Here is a 16,146-nt window from a genome sequence, read left to right on the forward strand (position 1 = left end):
ATACCAGTTGCCTGGCAGCCCTGCTGATCCTCTGCCTCTAATACTATTAGCCATAGCCCCTGAACAAGCATGCAGCAGATCAGGTGTTTCGGACTTTAAAGTCAGATCTGACAAGACTAGCTGCATGCTTGTTTCTGGTGTTATTCAGATACTACTGCAGAGAAATAGACCAGCAGGGCTGCCAGGCAACTGGTATTGATTAAAAGGAAATAAATATGGCAGCCTCCGTATACCTTTTACTTCAGTTCCACTTTAAAGTTTCTTGAAGTTCTTCTAAGCTGTGCCAATTAAATAGATTGATAAGAAAGACTAATAGACATATTCAGGGCAAGCAGCGGCAGTATAACAAACTGTATAGCAAAACATGCACATCTAGAGGGAAGGTAGGATGCCTCTTTTATTGTAACGCTGTCTCTGCACGAGAAATGTAACAACTCAGGCAGCTTCTCATGTTACCGCCAGCTTAGTTTGGTAAATCCCCACACTCCTATCACAGCTCTAAAGAGTTTTATGAATTAGCACACTAAAGTCTAAAATGCCGAATGCGGTATTTTCCCAACAGGATTTTTTTTACTGCACAGCCTTTTATGAATTGACCCCAAAATGTGCAGAACCACTGCAAGTGCTTTGCGATCAGTGAGCGATGCATTTGTGTTTAAAAAAATAAAAAAAACACCGACTGTTTTTGTTGTTTGAAAAATCGTGATCACGTGATTTTATTTTATTTTTTTTGTTTTTTTTGTGTTTTTTGTTTTTTATTACTGTGATTTTTATGCAAGGCAGTGGGAGCGGTTTAAAAAAAAAAAAACCCTTAAAAAGCACTCTGCATTGTTTCAGGCTTTATCCTTTAGGATGTCAGTTTTGTTTCTGGGCACAAAAAAACGCATTCAAGTGCGAACTAGCCCATTGATTAAGATGAGTTCTCAGTTTGAATCCGTTTTTTTCCTGTGCAGCAAAAGCGCATGAAGATAGACAAGTGTGACAAGACAAATAACATTTATATTGTGCTTTTCTCCTGCCAGACTTAAAGCACCAGAGCTGCAGCCACTAGGGGGCGCTTTATAGGCAGTAGTAGCAGCATTAGGGAGTCTTGCCCAATGTCTGAGAAGTTTTCAGTCATGGGCGCGAACGCTCATAACCGAAAACTTCAGGCTCAGTTGTTGACCTGAAGAAGCAGGCCAAGACCCGTGAAATGCATTGTCTATAGTGCATAAGTAAATACTGTATACTTTTTTCCATTAACCTATGGTTTGTACTTCTGAGAAGGTAAGATATTACTCTTCTCATCTATATCATTTACACTAGTACATCATCAAGGGCGCCTCCACCAATGTTTTAAGCATAGTCCATACCCCAAGGGGGTCCTTAGTCACAAGGACTTTAAAATGTACCCAAGCCTAAGCTTGGGTACAAAATTGAATACTTGCCTTAAAGGGCATCCGAGGTGAAAATAAACTGATGAGAAAAACAATTGTACCTATCCTCCTTCTCCTAAAAATGACTTTTTTTTTTTTTTTTTTTTAGATATCCCACAGTTTTATTTTAGAGTGAAATCTAGTTTTTACTGTTTCACTGTCTCTGCTAAATAACACCTTCATTTAAGTATGCCAGAGCTCAAATTTATTAATCATGGATCCTTTTTATCTCTTTTCTGCTCTCAGGAGCCATTTACTAAAGGGTTTTATGGCTGTCAGTACTTATCAGTGAGGGTCATGCCATAATCTGACCCAGTCCCTGTCAGGAACCGGCACGCCTGCGTATACGGTTCCCGACTGCGAGTTTGACCAGATCGAGAGGGGAAGCAGCCTTAGTCAAGCTAAAACAAGGCTGTGACCCCTCAGAACACTTCTCACTGCCACCGCTAGCTGTTGCTAGACACACTCTGACGTCGAGCTACTCGCACTGGCGTTTTCGTACGTTGGGTCAGCTGCGCGCTTTAGGCCAACGTATGACAAAAACGCCCCACACACACGCACAATTGCAATCTTACACTGTAGTGAAGCAAACCACTAACAGTCGTTCCGAACGATACTGTTAGCCACTCTGGGACTTCCCACTCTGCTGTCGAGCGCAGAAGTGCCCCATACACACAATGCAATTACAATCTCCTACGGTAGGGTTGCTCAAACGTAAAATCAGATATGGACTTATACACAGTTACACTTCAGTCTCTTCTAGGCTATGAGTGTTAGTTTAGTACAGCAGAAGTCAAACTTATTAAATAACGATTTAATATTCCAGGGAAAAAATGGAACAGTGCAGAAAATATATACAAAAGATTTACAAAAAACAGTAAATGTTACAAAATAAAAGTTACAATGATGCACACAAGGATATTTGCATAATAATAAAAACGGGGATCCAAACGTTACCAACTTGAAGGTCTAAACGTTGTTTGCGGGAGAAAGCAACTGTCTAAGGGTTTCCTAATTAGAATCAGACCATTATAGAGTCAATTTACATGTACATACAGAACTCCAGGAAGCCAGCTGCCAATACCTTCAAAGCCAGACTGGCTGACCTACCTCCACTTCTGACATAATATACAGCAGATAGAAAAATGATAGAATATGTTCCTGTATTATCCCAACATCATAACTAGCTGCTATATCATGACAGTCCCGACCCGGACAGAAACTGTCACTTGCATACCTGATGTTTAACACTTTTAGGCAGAGAAAAAAAAAAGAAACACGACATAGTTGTGTGCTAGGCACTGTATGTACACATGTCTATCTCATCATGTTACATGTCACCTCGATTGTCCTTTGAGAGGGAAGCCTCAGGATTCTATTGAGGCTTCCCTTGCCGTTGTCCCCCGTCGCTGAGTAAGGCATTCCTGGATCATGGCTGCGCAATAGCAAACGGAGTCCGTTCACGCATGCGCAGTGAGCTGAAGCTGTGGCCGTCCCTAAATGGAGGGGGGCCGCGCTCAGCAACGGGGGGCTTCCGACCACCGAGGGAAGCCTTAATAGGATCCTGAGGCTTCCCTCTCTTCAGGGTATATATCTGATTTTGAACCCGAGCTTCGGGTTATGGGTAACATCAAGGATCAAGAACCCTTTTCTATAATCTGCAAAGAGATGTTTAGGGATACTGCAAGGAGTATCAGCATTTACAAGCAGGGAACGGGAAAACAATGCGGCTATGTCAGATATTTGCCACTCTCCTCCCTTCAGCTTGTCATTTTCATAGTCTGCAAACTCCCCAGTGAGATTCATTCTGTGACCTTCTCCTTTCCAATCTAAACAGTTAGATGATGCAATCCAAGCAACAGAAGCAGGCACATCCCGTTTGATTTGTGCTGTGTGCACATAGCGAGGAGTCCCAGGGAGTCGCCAACTTATGACCACCCGTCGATGCATTCGCCGACCTCCTGCATTTTCTGGGACTCCCTGCATTGTCCTGTGTGTCGTTCCGCTTCCCCTTGTGTCCCCTCTGTACACCGCTTCTCTTCCACGCAGCGCCCCCTAGTGAAGGCTTCTGCTGATGACTGGAGGGGACACATGGGGGGAGCTGACACACATGGAGACAGGAGAACATGCAGAGGCGACACAAGGGAAAGTGGAATGGATACACAAGGGACAGGAGGACATGTAGAGGGGTCAGAAAAGGGGAGCAGTACGGACACATGGGGACAAGAGGGGACACAATGGTGGAACGGACAGGAGGGACACTGGAGGTACAAAGGGGTGCACAATAAGATGCCCCTAGTCCAGTGATCTGAAAACTTGGCTCTCCAATTGTTAAAGTGGATCCGGGATTAACTTTTACTCATTGCATAATTGTGTTCCTTTCCTATTGTTTATAGGGCATTCCTCAAGCCAAATAATTTTTAGTTTTTGTTTTAATACTGTAATTCCCTATAAACTAAACAAGCCATACCCACAGTTTTTCAGAGAGCCTTGGCACTGTAGCAAGAGCTCATGGGAGTTCAGTCTGGGCAGGAGGCGGGGGAGGTATTACTAGCCAGATATTTCAGAGGCAGAGAGGAGGAGGGGGAATTTTTTTTTTTTCCACAGAAGATGCAGATAAGCTTGCCTAGTTGTAATGTTTACAAACATGGCTGCTGTCATTGTATCACAGGAAGAAATAATCATGTTCTATTGAAGCTGTTTGCAGCTAGATTTGCTGTGTAAACTATCTAAAATTTAGATGAGATACTGTATATCGCCAAGTTACTTGTTATAGTTAGTATTTCATCTCTGATCCGCTTTAAGGAACTACAAGTCCCACAATGCATTTGCTTTTATGAATCATGACTGTGGCTATCAGATTCCCACAATGCATTGTGGGACTTGTAGTTCCTTAACAGCTGGAGAGCCATGTTTGCAGATCATTGCCCTAGTCCATGGACACACCAGGTTTAGTATATTTTTCTCTAGTTTTTGACCTCTAAACCTAGGTGCGTCTTATAGTCCAGAGCATGTTTTATGCTGAAAAATACAATAATTCCCCCATTATGGGTGTTTCACGTAACACTGTAAATGGCTTGTCAATGAAACAGGACTTTACTCTGACCACAATTCACCCTGCTAGAGGCTTACATGGGCACGGTCAGTGACACTCCCACTTTGCTCTTGTGGGAGGGGCGTGAGCAAATGGTCATTGCTGCAGTTATGTAGGTGGGTTTTTCTGCTCTGACAAGCAGCTCTGATTACTAAAATTAAGCAATTCTGATCCTTTATATTCATTATGTCATTGCTTGCTGATTTATGATTAACATCCAAAACAATCTCCTCACCCCTCATTATGACAAAGTGCAGCACAAATAATCAAACCGCAGTGAGAGGCTGCTACGCAAACAATTTGGACACACCCACACACCCTAATCCTGTTTACTGCATTGATGCAACCCACACAGCATGAAGCGAGGCTTGAGCTGGAGATGTCACAGGGACCTGTGCACCCCCATATAGAGGAGAAAAAAAAGCTAGTGTGTAGCTAACATAGGTCACGTGACCACTACTTTCATTTTGTAATGGTAGTTAAAAGCCTCCTTATTATAAGCTGATTTTGTTAAAATTTTTGTGTTTTAATTTTAACTTTTTAATTGGTGCCATTGGGGTGAGCAACATTACCTACAGGGGTTGCTCCCGTGGTCTCTGGTCCCTATGGAGGACGCCATCTTCTCTACAGAGAGCATTCCCCCGCCGCATTTTCATTTTCTAGGTGTGCGCGCACCCGCCCCAATGCATGCTAGGAGGTGTACCCCGTAGATGTAAGTATATCTCTCAACTCTCATCCCCGGACTACATCTCTCTGCGTTACGGCGCATGCACAACACCTCCAGGACAATGAAATTTTGCAGCTGCGATTGGTCCGTGGGGGAGATGGCAACCTCCATTAGGACCAGAGGCCACAGGAACAGCCCCCTCCATAGGCAAGTAATTCCGCTTGTCCCCAACCCCTGCCCTTCCTTTCCCAACAGCACTTTCCAAAACTGCTCAATCGAAATACAAAACAAAGTCCACTTACTGCAACCCACTGAATTTGTTCCTTCTTTCTTCTCTAGGTCTGAGGTCGCGTGGTTGAGAGAGCATCAGCACCTGTCCTTTGAAGATAACAGAGATCTATTTTCCTACTGTTCGTATGAAACGCGCTGATCTTTTTGGATTGGCCCTAGACACTGTCAGGCGTTCATCCTGGTTTATAATACTGAAAAGTTCTTTTTTGCCAAAGAACTAATATCTCATGAGACTTTGTACATTTCCCTTCCAGCCATATCCTCTTTATTGGAACTGTTTTCAAGTGTGAGATAAATGGGTTATCCCACATTTTTTTTTTTTATTTGGCATTTTTTTTTCTAATTAAAATTGGAATTGCTTAGAATTAGAAAACACCCAAGTTGTCTAATTTTGTTCCTCCCGGTGGTGTATATAGACCATATATATATTTAAGACTTTGTGGAACAGCCATGGAATTTTGGGACCATTGCCATTGTGGGGGCTGGGTTGGGATTGGGGCCTGCAAGATTTGACATAAAGGGGGGGAAAGCTCAGGTGCCCACAAGGGAAAGCACCTGGCATCGTACCGTCTTAGGGTTATTCCCTCCTCCCCCTACTTCTTCAGAATGGACTGCCCAGCCTGAAAAAGCGATTTATGGGCATATCAGGGTTTTGATGTACAGCCGTTTCGGACGCAAAATCCGCAAATTTAAAAAAAAAAAAAAAAAATTATCAAAAAGGGCTTCCTTGTGTTCTTAGGTTTACCCAAGTGTTTTTGTTTGAGTACTTAAGAGACAATAGAAAAAAATGTATGTGTGGAATAGATTACTTTTTCAAAAAAAAAGACTAATTTTTTTTGTATTTTTTTAATATATATAAACGATCTGAAAGACGTGAGCACAACTAAGAGACTGTTTGTTTTGACTTTTTGCCCTAGCTCCCCCCATACCCTGTGAGTGCACTTTCGGAATAACCGATTTTTTTTCTATGTTTTTGTTTTCATTCCCTTCATCTCCGTAATGTATATGATAAAAAAAAAAATTAAAGATAGTTCTCATTTCAGTACACTGCACAAGTATGCTAGGAGGTTTGAATAAAAGCTTACGAAAGATAATTTAAATAAAATGATTTTTATTGCGTTGTTTGTAATTTAGTGTTAGCTGTTTTTTGCCTCTATTTTTATTTTACTAACTTTCTGCAGGAGATTTTTTTTCCCTAAGGGAATGTATGGTGTGAAACATTTTCTTCAATATTTTTGAACACACTTACTTTAATAGACGGAGTGTCCAGATTGCCATTTCAGCACTTTGCAAGTAAAAAAAAATAGTACAGTTAAAGGGAGTCTAAAGTGTATTTTTTTTTAAATAAACATACCATATATAGTCGCATATAAGCTGAGGTAACAACTTTTCCCTCAGAAACCAGGAAAAAGTGATTGACTTGCATATAAGCCCCCTCCACAGTAGCCAGATGTACCCCAGTACAAATCAGCCCCCTTTCCCCATAACCAGATGTACCCCAAGGATGATACATCTGTGTCTCAAGACGCCACTAGATGGAGTCATTAATGAGACACAGCGATTGCTACACAGAAAGAATCCCTGATCACTGCCCTGCTGAAAGGTTGCTGGCACGCTCTGCTCCACAAGTCAGGGGATGCAGGTAGTCATGAGCAGCGCACTTTGCACACCATGTTGCAGAGTATAGAGGGCACTGGCACAGCAGGTAACCAGCTGGTAAGAGCCGGATCACTAGTGCACAATCTTTACACTCTGCCAGTAACAAAACCTGGTGCACCATTTGTTCTGCTCCAGTGACTCACATATAAGCCGAGGGAGTAACTTTTCAGCTCATTCTTTGTGCTGATAAAATAGGCTTATACACGAGTATATAAGGTACTCTAGAGCAGACTTCCCCAACCCTGTCCTCAAGGCCCACCTACAGTACATGTTTTGCAGGAAATCACAAACATGCACAGGTGAGGTAATTAGTGTCTCAGCAGAGCCGATTACCTACCTGTGCAGATTTCCACAAAACATGCACTGTTGGTGGGCCTTGAGGACAGGGTTGGGGAACACTGGAGAGCAGGGATGCTCTCAACTCGAATTCAGATGAAATTCAAATAGGGTTATTCGAATTTCATCCTGCTAATTGCTGCAGCTGTGCGGGTGGCCAAAGGGGGGGTTAATCTTACCCATCAAGCTCCTTCTTGCTCCGTCCCTTGGGCGCCTCCCACGCTGCGTTCTAATCCAGCGGTCACGTGTTTACACTTCCTCCTTCCGTGTTGAAAGAGGAAGTGTAATCACGTGACCGCTGGATTAGAACGCAGCGTGGGAGGTGCCGAGGGACGGAGCAAGAAGGAGCTTGATGGGTAAGATTAACACCCCCCCCCCCCCCCCCTTGGCCACCCGCACAGCTGCAGCAATTAGCAGGATGAAATTCGATTAACCCTATTCGAATTTCATCTGAATTCGAAATTGAGAGCATCCCTGCTAGAGCGACTGCTAACAGGGAACCATAGGAGGACTGTGAAGGCTCTATTCAGGGCCTAGAGTTTTCCCTCTCCTTAGCTGAATATCTACTTTTAATTACATTTCAGACTCGCTTTGAGGTAATACATAACTTACATTCATTTTGAACAACTTATTTTGAATAGCTCTTTCTTGCTGGGGGTGAGTTTTAAAAGGTTTTTTTCTGATAGAATGCAAACCTCTCTTGTGAGAACTGGAAAAGTAATGCATTTATTTAATTTCTGCCGGAAATCCAATCCAGATCATGCACCACCGTTGTAGTATCCAAAATGTACTGGTGACGTGGGTAAAAAGGAGAAAGACAGCTTGCTGTTTCAAGCTCCACTGCTTTTTTCAAGTTTAGCCATGCCCAAGTCGCAGGAGTGGCTACAGATTGGCTTGGTGTTTTTATACAACAGTGCTGTCCAACTTCATGGGCAGGGGTGTGGCTAGCATGGATTTTTGTGTTTTGTTTTTTCGGCTGAAGGGGGCAGAGCATCAATGTTCTGGCTTCAGGGAGTGGAGCCAAGTGTGAACAAGAGGTGACCTGCCAAAGGGGGGGTTGACTAAAAAAAAAAAATAGTCTGGCCAAGTGAATGCGGCACGGGTGCTGGCCAGATTCGGCCCATGGGCTGCCAAATGGACAGCACTGTTATACAGGGTGTCAGTTTAAGTGGGTGGAGTTTGCTCCTATACTACAGTTACCCATCAGGTCCTGCAGTGATCTGGAGGCTGGTGATTGAATGACGTGTGGTAATAGGATTGGTCCAATTAGAGTATATTAAAGAGGAGTGGTCGGCCATACTATCTCAGAAAAAAAAACACACACATATATAGGTAGATAAATACTTGCTCTACTTACATAAAATATGTATTGCACTATCCACGCTTTTATTTTAGTGATTTTTCCATAGTGAAAAAAGATAAAATCCTTCTTAGGATTCTCCTTAACTGTCTACTTTGAAGCCAATCCTGATGTCATTTCCTCCCTTACTCTCCTCTGCCTGATTGTGTATGCAATGCCCGCCCTCCTCCCAGTCTTCAGGCACTCCCACCCAGCTCTGCAGTAGAAAGTGCATTGTCTCAGCATGAGAAATAATTGCCAATCAGAGAGGAACAAAGGTGTGGGAGGGGAAAACAGGAGAGAAAGAGGCTTCAGCCAATCAGGTTGCATTAGTTATGTCTGAGAGGAAAGTAAAGAAGCAAAAAAGACAACCCAGCATGCCCTGCAACTTCCTTTGTGCGGCAGATGTACCAAATAAGAGTCCAGTACACTGGGGAATGATTTATCAACAAGTGAGTGATTTTTAAATTTTGGATTTCCTGGTTAGCAACCCTATTACTTGTTTACCAGATAAAAGTAAAGAATTGCTTTTATGTCCGACCGTTACACTCTAAGGAAGTTGAGTGTGTTACTCATATATTGCAGTCTGTCAACTTGAAAAAGAGCAGAGACGCTTGAAACCACCAGTCTGTAGCTGCTACTGCCGTTTAACCACATGTGACCAATACATTTTTGATATAATGGTTCCATGTGCTGGATTGGATTTCTGATACTACAGCTCCAGTGGCTTGAAATGCATAAATCATAGTCAACGCCCCTCCTGTGCATGTGTGCTGTCCCTCCCTTCACTTGTGTTGTCTGCTGGAAACACAACCCCCCCCCCCCCCCCCCCTTGTATTTTGCATAAGTTCGCCTTGAAGTTTCATAGGCAGGAGAAATGCTATTACTTTTAAGGTGCAGACACACAGTCAATTTTGATTGGCCACTTCTACCTTTTCCATGAAATATAAGTAGCAACGGTTTATGAGTACAATGAACAGATTCTGTTGGTAAGCCCATATGCTATATTGTAGTGGTAAGATTGGCCAATCCACATTGGATACGTGTAAGCTGTTACTAGTGAAAGCAACAAAGTCTTGTATGAAATGGCCATCACTGTATTATTTATTTCTTGGGGTTAGAAGTGGAAATTCAAAACATTACTTTTTAATTTATATTTTTTACAGCTGTCTGCTTTCTCTTTGGGGCAAACTGCCTCACTAGTACTTGTTTAAAAGGAACTAAATATGGCAGCTGCCATGTTGTTCTTTAAAGAGAACCTGTACTGAGTAAAAATATAAACACATGAGGTAGCTTCAAATGAACATTACATAGTTACCTTGCTATCAGTTCCTCTCAGAAGCTCACCATTTTCTTCTGACAATAATCCCTTCTAGTTCTGACAATATTTTGTCAGATCTGAAGTATATCAGTTTCTGTCAGTTATAGCTGAGAGGAAAACTGATGTACCAGGTAATGTCCATGTTTCCCTATGGCTTAAGTGGGCGATGTTACAGTTTAACAGTGTGCTGACCAGAAAGCTGGTATCGGTAATGGCCATTTTCAAAATGGAGGACAGAGAATTTCCTTGATTACAGTGAATAAACAGGACGCGGGACAGGAGAAAGACACTGAGGAGTAGACTATATGGAAGGTAAGTATGACCTGTGTATGCTTATTTTGACTTTTAATTTTCAGTTCAGGTTTTCTTTAAATTCTGCCATGCTTGTTATCATTTAAAGGACAACTGAAGTGAGAAGAATATGGAGGCTGCCATATTTATTTCCTGTTAAACAATACCAGTTACCTGGCTGCCCTGCTGGTCTTTTGGCTGCAGTAGTATCTGAATCACACCAGAAACAAGCATGCGTACCTTGGGCTTCCTCCAGCCTACCCTCCCCCCTTTGCCATCCTCCACTGCCTTGATCCTCTGCAATTCAGCTGCAAGTCCCTCGGTCTGGGGCGTACTGCGCATGCCCAGCCATGTGCGCACATTCCCGCCTGCTGGGAGTGTTCTGCACATGTGCAGTACTACTGTGTTTCACTGAAAATAAGACATTCCCTAGCAGGAAGTTCAAAAATGCTTGAAATATAAGACATTCCCAGAATTTAAGCCCTAGCTAGCAGAAGCCCACATGACGCAAGTCATGCTCAATACAAACACAAAAACCAACTACACAGAAGTGTACATGCTAATATGTGCAATCCAGGTGGGTACACGCACTGGTCAATCAACCTAACAAAACAACCAAAACACTACCAGTATATGCTGTTCAACCACCTGATATTTATTGAAGATCAAGATACCATTCATCAGGGTCAATCCCATTTGTATGTAACAAAAATTATACGTATTGCACACAATTATAATGCACAATTGTCATTATGCGGGGTATTCCCCCAATGTGTCTCAACAGGAAGTCTCAAGCGACCGTGCACAGACCAGACCCCAGGTTGTGACAAAGTTCACCATGTCACATCTACACATGGGGAGACGCAGACCCGGACACCTACAATGCCAAGAGATTGAAGCATCTAATATGCCAATTGCTTGTCCAATTGTCCGCATCACCCCACGTGCCGATGGTAATGGTAGTCAACAGCAATAACAATGCGCCCCGCCCCCCTCTGCCCCCCCACAATCACAGCACCATGCCCCGCACATAGGCAATCTCATAGAAGTTCTAGGGTAAAGGGGTTGTCACCCCCAAAAAATACAAAAACTGGAGAACAAAGTTTATAATGGCATGTATGACAAAATCCCGCAGGAGTTCCTACATCCGAATTCCATTGTAAGAAACAGAGTTCAACATCAAAAAAATCATCATAACTGATCATGAGAGATCGCTGTGTTATTCCAAAAGTCTTTCAACAGTGTAAGGCTGGTGCACCTAGCCAATTGCTGCAATATAAAAATTAGGCCTATATTGGTAAGGCAGTTCACCGTTCCAGCTGAACTATACATCACACCGTCAAAGTTTCCAATGCACGCGGTACTCCACCTTTAGATGAATGTACTTATGAGCTCTGTGGATATTGGTACCATATAAACTATTTCTCATAGTTACCACCTCCTCCGTTGATGCGAGATGCGATGTCCGCATAGACTGCTAAACCGGCCCAGCTGACCGCAGTGTCCGTAATACGTATCTGCGGGAGTATCCAACTCGGGACCTTAGACTTGTATCATTGCATCCAAGCGGAAATTCAATCATAGGAGATATATGCCATAGCTTTGGGCACCGTGCTCCGATCCGGCGGGAGGGCAGAGGGGGGCGGAGAGGCACATCTCAGTGTGTGACGCAGGCCTACGTCGACGCGTTTTGCCCCGCCCAGGGACTTCCTCAGGACGTACTGCGCTGGATCCCATGACCGCCTTTTATGCGAGGTCGCTTCCGCCAGAAGTTCTTTTGGACATTAGACATCATTCTGCGCAGGTCCATTCACTTTTATGACCTCACATGTCGCAGTTCATATGCGCAGTAACATATTCGCTCCCATAGCTCCCTCTGGTGGTGCAAATCCATATATATACGTCTTCTGTATCTTTTAATATATTTACATACGAACATGGGACATATGTGCCTGATAAAAAGTTGAACCCAATGCCACTACTGCCATTTAGTGGGCGTTGTTCAATTAACCCCTGTTTATATTGAAAAATAGCAAAACATACCACTATGCTTCACATGCCCACTCCATTTATGCTGCTGCACTTCAAATAGGCAATAGTACCAGCAATTATAATTCCATTAACATGCAAGAAAAGTGGCATATATACATGCTCAATACATAGCCTGGATACAAGAGAGCAGCAGTATAATGTGAGTTCTACAGTGATATATATATGTATGTGTGTGTCAGGCAATTTGTGTTTTTGTTGGAGCCAGCCCTCCTGGTCTGTTGTGATAAACATCAGCAGCAACACTTCACCTCTTCCCAGGACACACAGCTTATCCTATCATAGCTCTGGGGAGCCTGGCAGAGAGTTCTCTGCCTGCAAGAAATAGACTTACCCACATGATTAGCAGAATCAGTTTCTTGTGAGAGCCAATGGCCTTAATTCACTAAGATCATGCTGGAGATAAGGCAAGAGAAAACTTACCTCCACACAGTGAGAGAGTTATCTTACCTCTTCAGTCCTTAAAGGGGCACTATGGCGAAAAATTATGTTTTATAGCCACTGTACTATGCCTAGCTGTTTGTAGAGCATAGTGGCTTACATGTAGTGAGGCACAGGGGCTTTTTTTTTAAACACTGACATCACCTTGTATACATTATCAGTCACGTCGGCAGAAGTACCTTTCCGACGCCACTTAGCCTGTTCCATGTAGTTGTAGGGAGGCAACTTTCCCTGTTGCTGTAACTGACGTTACAGTTTTCCCCTCTCTGCAGCGCTGGAAGGTTTGTTCTAAATTTCAACTGCACGATCGTGCAGTTATAGTGATCCCCCATGAGCCGTAAAGAGTAGCAGCTTATGTGCTGTGAGGGGAGTGGAACGCACCCTCCCTCTTACGTGAGACGCAACTGCATGTGAGGAGGACTGTGGAGGAATGCATCATCATTACTGATGACGCTGCCCGGCAAGGACCCCTGTAGCTGAAGCTGGCATGTGCTGCGCAGACAGAGCGGCAGCTTGCAGAGCAGACACAAGCGCTGTAGCTGTGTCCTGCTAATTGTACAGTAGTTGTGATTGTTTTTTTTTGTGGTGAATTTTTTTTTTTACCCAATCGTTTTTTCAGTATAATTTTTCTAAAGCAAATTGCAGGTAGTTATTCAGCCAGAGTAATAAAAAAAAATGAATAACTACCTGCAATTTGCTTTAGAAAAAAAATACTGAAAAAACGATTGGGTAAAAAAAAAAAACTCACCACAAAAAAAACAACAATCACAACTACTGTACAATTAGCAGGACACAGCTACAGCGCTTGTGTCTGCTCTGCAAGCTGCCGCTCTGTCTGCGCAGCACATGCCAGCTTCAGCTACAGGGGTCCTTGCCGGGCAGCGTCATCAGTAATGATGATGCATTCCTCCACAGTCCTCCTCACATGCAGTTGCGTCTCACGTAAGAGGGAGGGTGCGTTCCACTCCCCTCACAGCACATAAGCTGCTACTCTTTACGGCTCATGGGGGATCACTATAACTGCACGATCGTGCAGTTGAAATTTAGAACAAACCTTCCAGCGCTGCAGAGAGGGGAAAACTGTAACGTCAGTTACAGCAACAGGGAAAGTTGCCTCCCTACAACTACATGGAACAGGCTAAGTGGCGTCGGAAAGGTACTTCTGCCGACGTGACTGATAATGTATACAAGGTGATGTCAGTGTTTAAAAAAAAAAGCCCCTGTGCCTCACTACATGTAAGCCACTATGCTCTACAAACAGCTAGGCATAGTACAGTGGCTATAAAACATAATTTTTCGCCATAGTGCCCCTTTAAGTTACCTCCTTTGTACTTATTATCACACGCAGTTAACAGCCTGCCTTTAACTGGAGTTATTTTAAGGATTGAAGAGTTAACGTTAAGACAGAAGAGTTAACTTTGGGTTTGCCTGAGGTAAAATGTTTCCTGAATACGACATGCCTCATCACCATGGTGATAACTCTAGAAATGTTATTAAAGACAGGAGATCAGCTTAGTAAATTGAGGCCAATATCTGCAAACCACAAGCTCTGTGTATGCTGCTTGTGTTTCAGTATGGCATGCAGTATGTACATTTTGTATAGGAAAACTACCAGTGTTTGCCCAAAAATAATACATCCTTTGAAAATAAGCCCTAGCACATCTTTTAGAGAAAAAATTTATATAATACAGTGTCTTACTTTTGGGGAAACACGGGTATGCTCCTGATGGGGAGGAGCATGCATTCAGACTGCATACTCTGACTGAAAAACTTTACGGGCTGAATTGTGGAGGATCCAGGTGGCAGAGGATGGTGGTGAGGGAGTGATCAGCCTGGAGGATGCCCCAGGTATGTATATATATATTTTTTGTTTCCTCGTCTCAGTACACTTTAAAAGGAAATAAATATGGCAGCCTCCATATCACTCTCCCTTCAGTTGTCCTCTACGCTCTCTGGGTTTCCTCCTGCTGGTTTCAAATCAAGTGTTTGTTTAGTCTATTTCAGTGTTTCTCAACATTTTATTGGTATGTACCCCTTTTAAAACCCTGTACTCACCAAGTACCCCCCTAGCTTAGTAAACCTTATCACAAGTACCCCTTGACAAATATATATTTAATCGTAGTACATCATTTGGTTCTAGACCATTTCCAAGCATTTACTGTTGTTTTTAATGAGCTAAAAGACTAATTTTGTGTTTTTTAAATAATATATTTCATTTTCTAAAACTCTATCATTATTATTCATGGTTAAGTATATCAAGCCCAAGTACCCCCTGGAACCATCAGAAGTACCCCCTGGGATACGCGTACCACACGTTGAGAACCTAGGGTCTATTTGATTGTTTTGTGGTCAGTAAAACACTCAAGATATGTACACACTAGATTTTACTCTTACGTAGTAGAAGGCAATCATATGAGTGTATAGGTGTTCCCAATGTCTGTGGCTTTCCATGCATTGATCTACCTGTACCAGATTGGTCGACTTTCGCCTTCTCACTCTTGCAGTTCTTGTAGCAGGACACCTACTGCTCATTGTCCTCGTTCCCCTTCTCTGCTGGAGGCACAGACTAACCAGCAAGCTCATGGTGACCCAGAACTCATTGGAGTATGTAAGGGACTACAATAGTCCTAAAAGCGGCCTTACTAAGATGTTAAGAAAAACAAAAGTTTGCTTTCCTAAAACAGAAAGAATTTGCGGTAATTCAGGTTGGAGTGAGCTTGAGATGTCTCCCAGTGCATCACTGCTGAATATATGCAAATTAACCATTGTACCCTTAGAAGCTAAACACACTCCTTACACACTCCAATGAGTTCTGGGTCACCATGAGGTTGCTGGTTAGTCTGTGCCTCTCGGATTCACAAGCCCTACTCCATAGAGCCAAATTAATCCATGCCATGCACTGATGAGGATCAAACAATCCGAAACAGTCTGTATGCATGTTGGATTATTATGGCTCTGTACAAATTAACAAGCTGACACGTCATTGCATTCCAGCGGTTCTGGAGGTGCGTTTAGTGTCTAAGGGTAACTGGTCAATTTGCATATATTCAGCAGTGTTGCTCTGGGAGACATCTCAAGCTCACTCCAACCTGAATTACCGCAAATTCTTTCTGTTTTAGGAAAGCAAACTTTTGTTTTTCTCTGCTGGACAAACCGATATCTAAACTCTGGAGCAATCACGTTTCACTACATTGGCCACTGTTATCTAACGCCTTTATGTATCCTTGAGACAGTGGAAACTAA

The 16,146-nt window shown here is 43.0% G+C and overlaps 1 protein-coding gene across 4 annotated transcripts in view; it reads left to right on the plus strand.

Moving 5' to 3' along the window:
• The window catches only part of ZHX2 (zinc fingers and homeoboxes 2), an 81,830-nt gene extending 75,258 nt beyond the window's left edge, over positions 1 to 6,572 (plus strand). For all 4 annotated transcript variants that reach the window (XM_068237974.1, XM_068237975.1, XM_068237977.1 and 1 more), the window contains one exon: positions 5,516 to 6,572. In XM_068237974.1, coding sequence (XP_068094075.1) covers positions 5,516 to 5,521 — 6 coding nt within the window. In that variant the 3' untranslated portion in view covers positions 5,522 to 6,572. The remainder of the gene's footprint in view (positions 1 to 5,515) is intronic.
• The last annotated feature ends 9,574 nt before the right edge of the window (positions 6,573 to 16,146 follow it).

The sequence above is a fragment of the Hyperolius riggenbachi genome, chromosome 5 (assembly GCF_040937935.1).
Source record: "Hyperolius riggenbachi isolate aHypRig1 chromosome 5, aHypRig1.pri, whole genome shotgun sequence".
In the NCBI taxonomy this organism is placed as follows: domain Eukaryota; kingdom Metazoa; phylum Chordata; class Amphibia; order Anura; family Hyperoliidae; genus Hyperolius; species Hyperolius riggenbachi.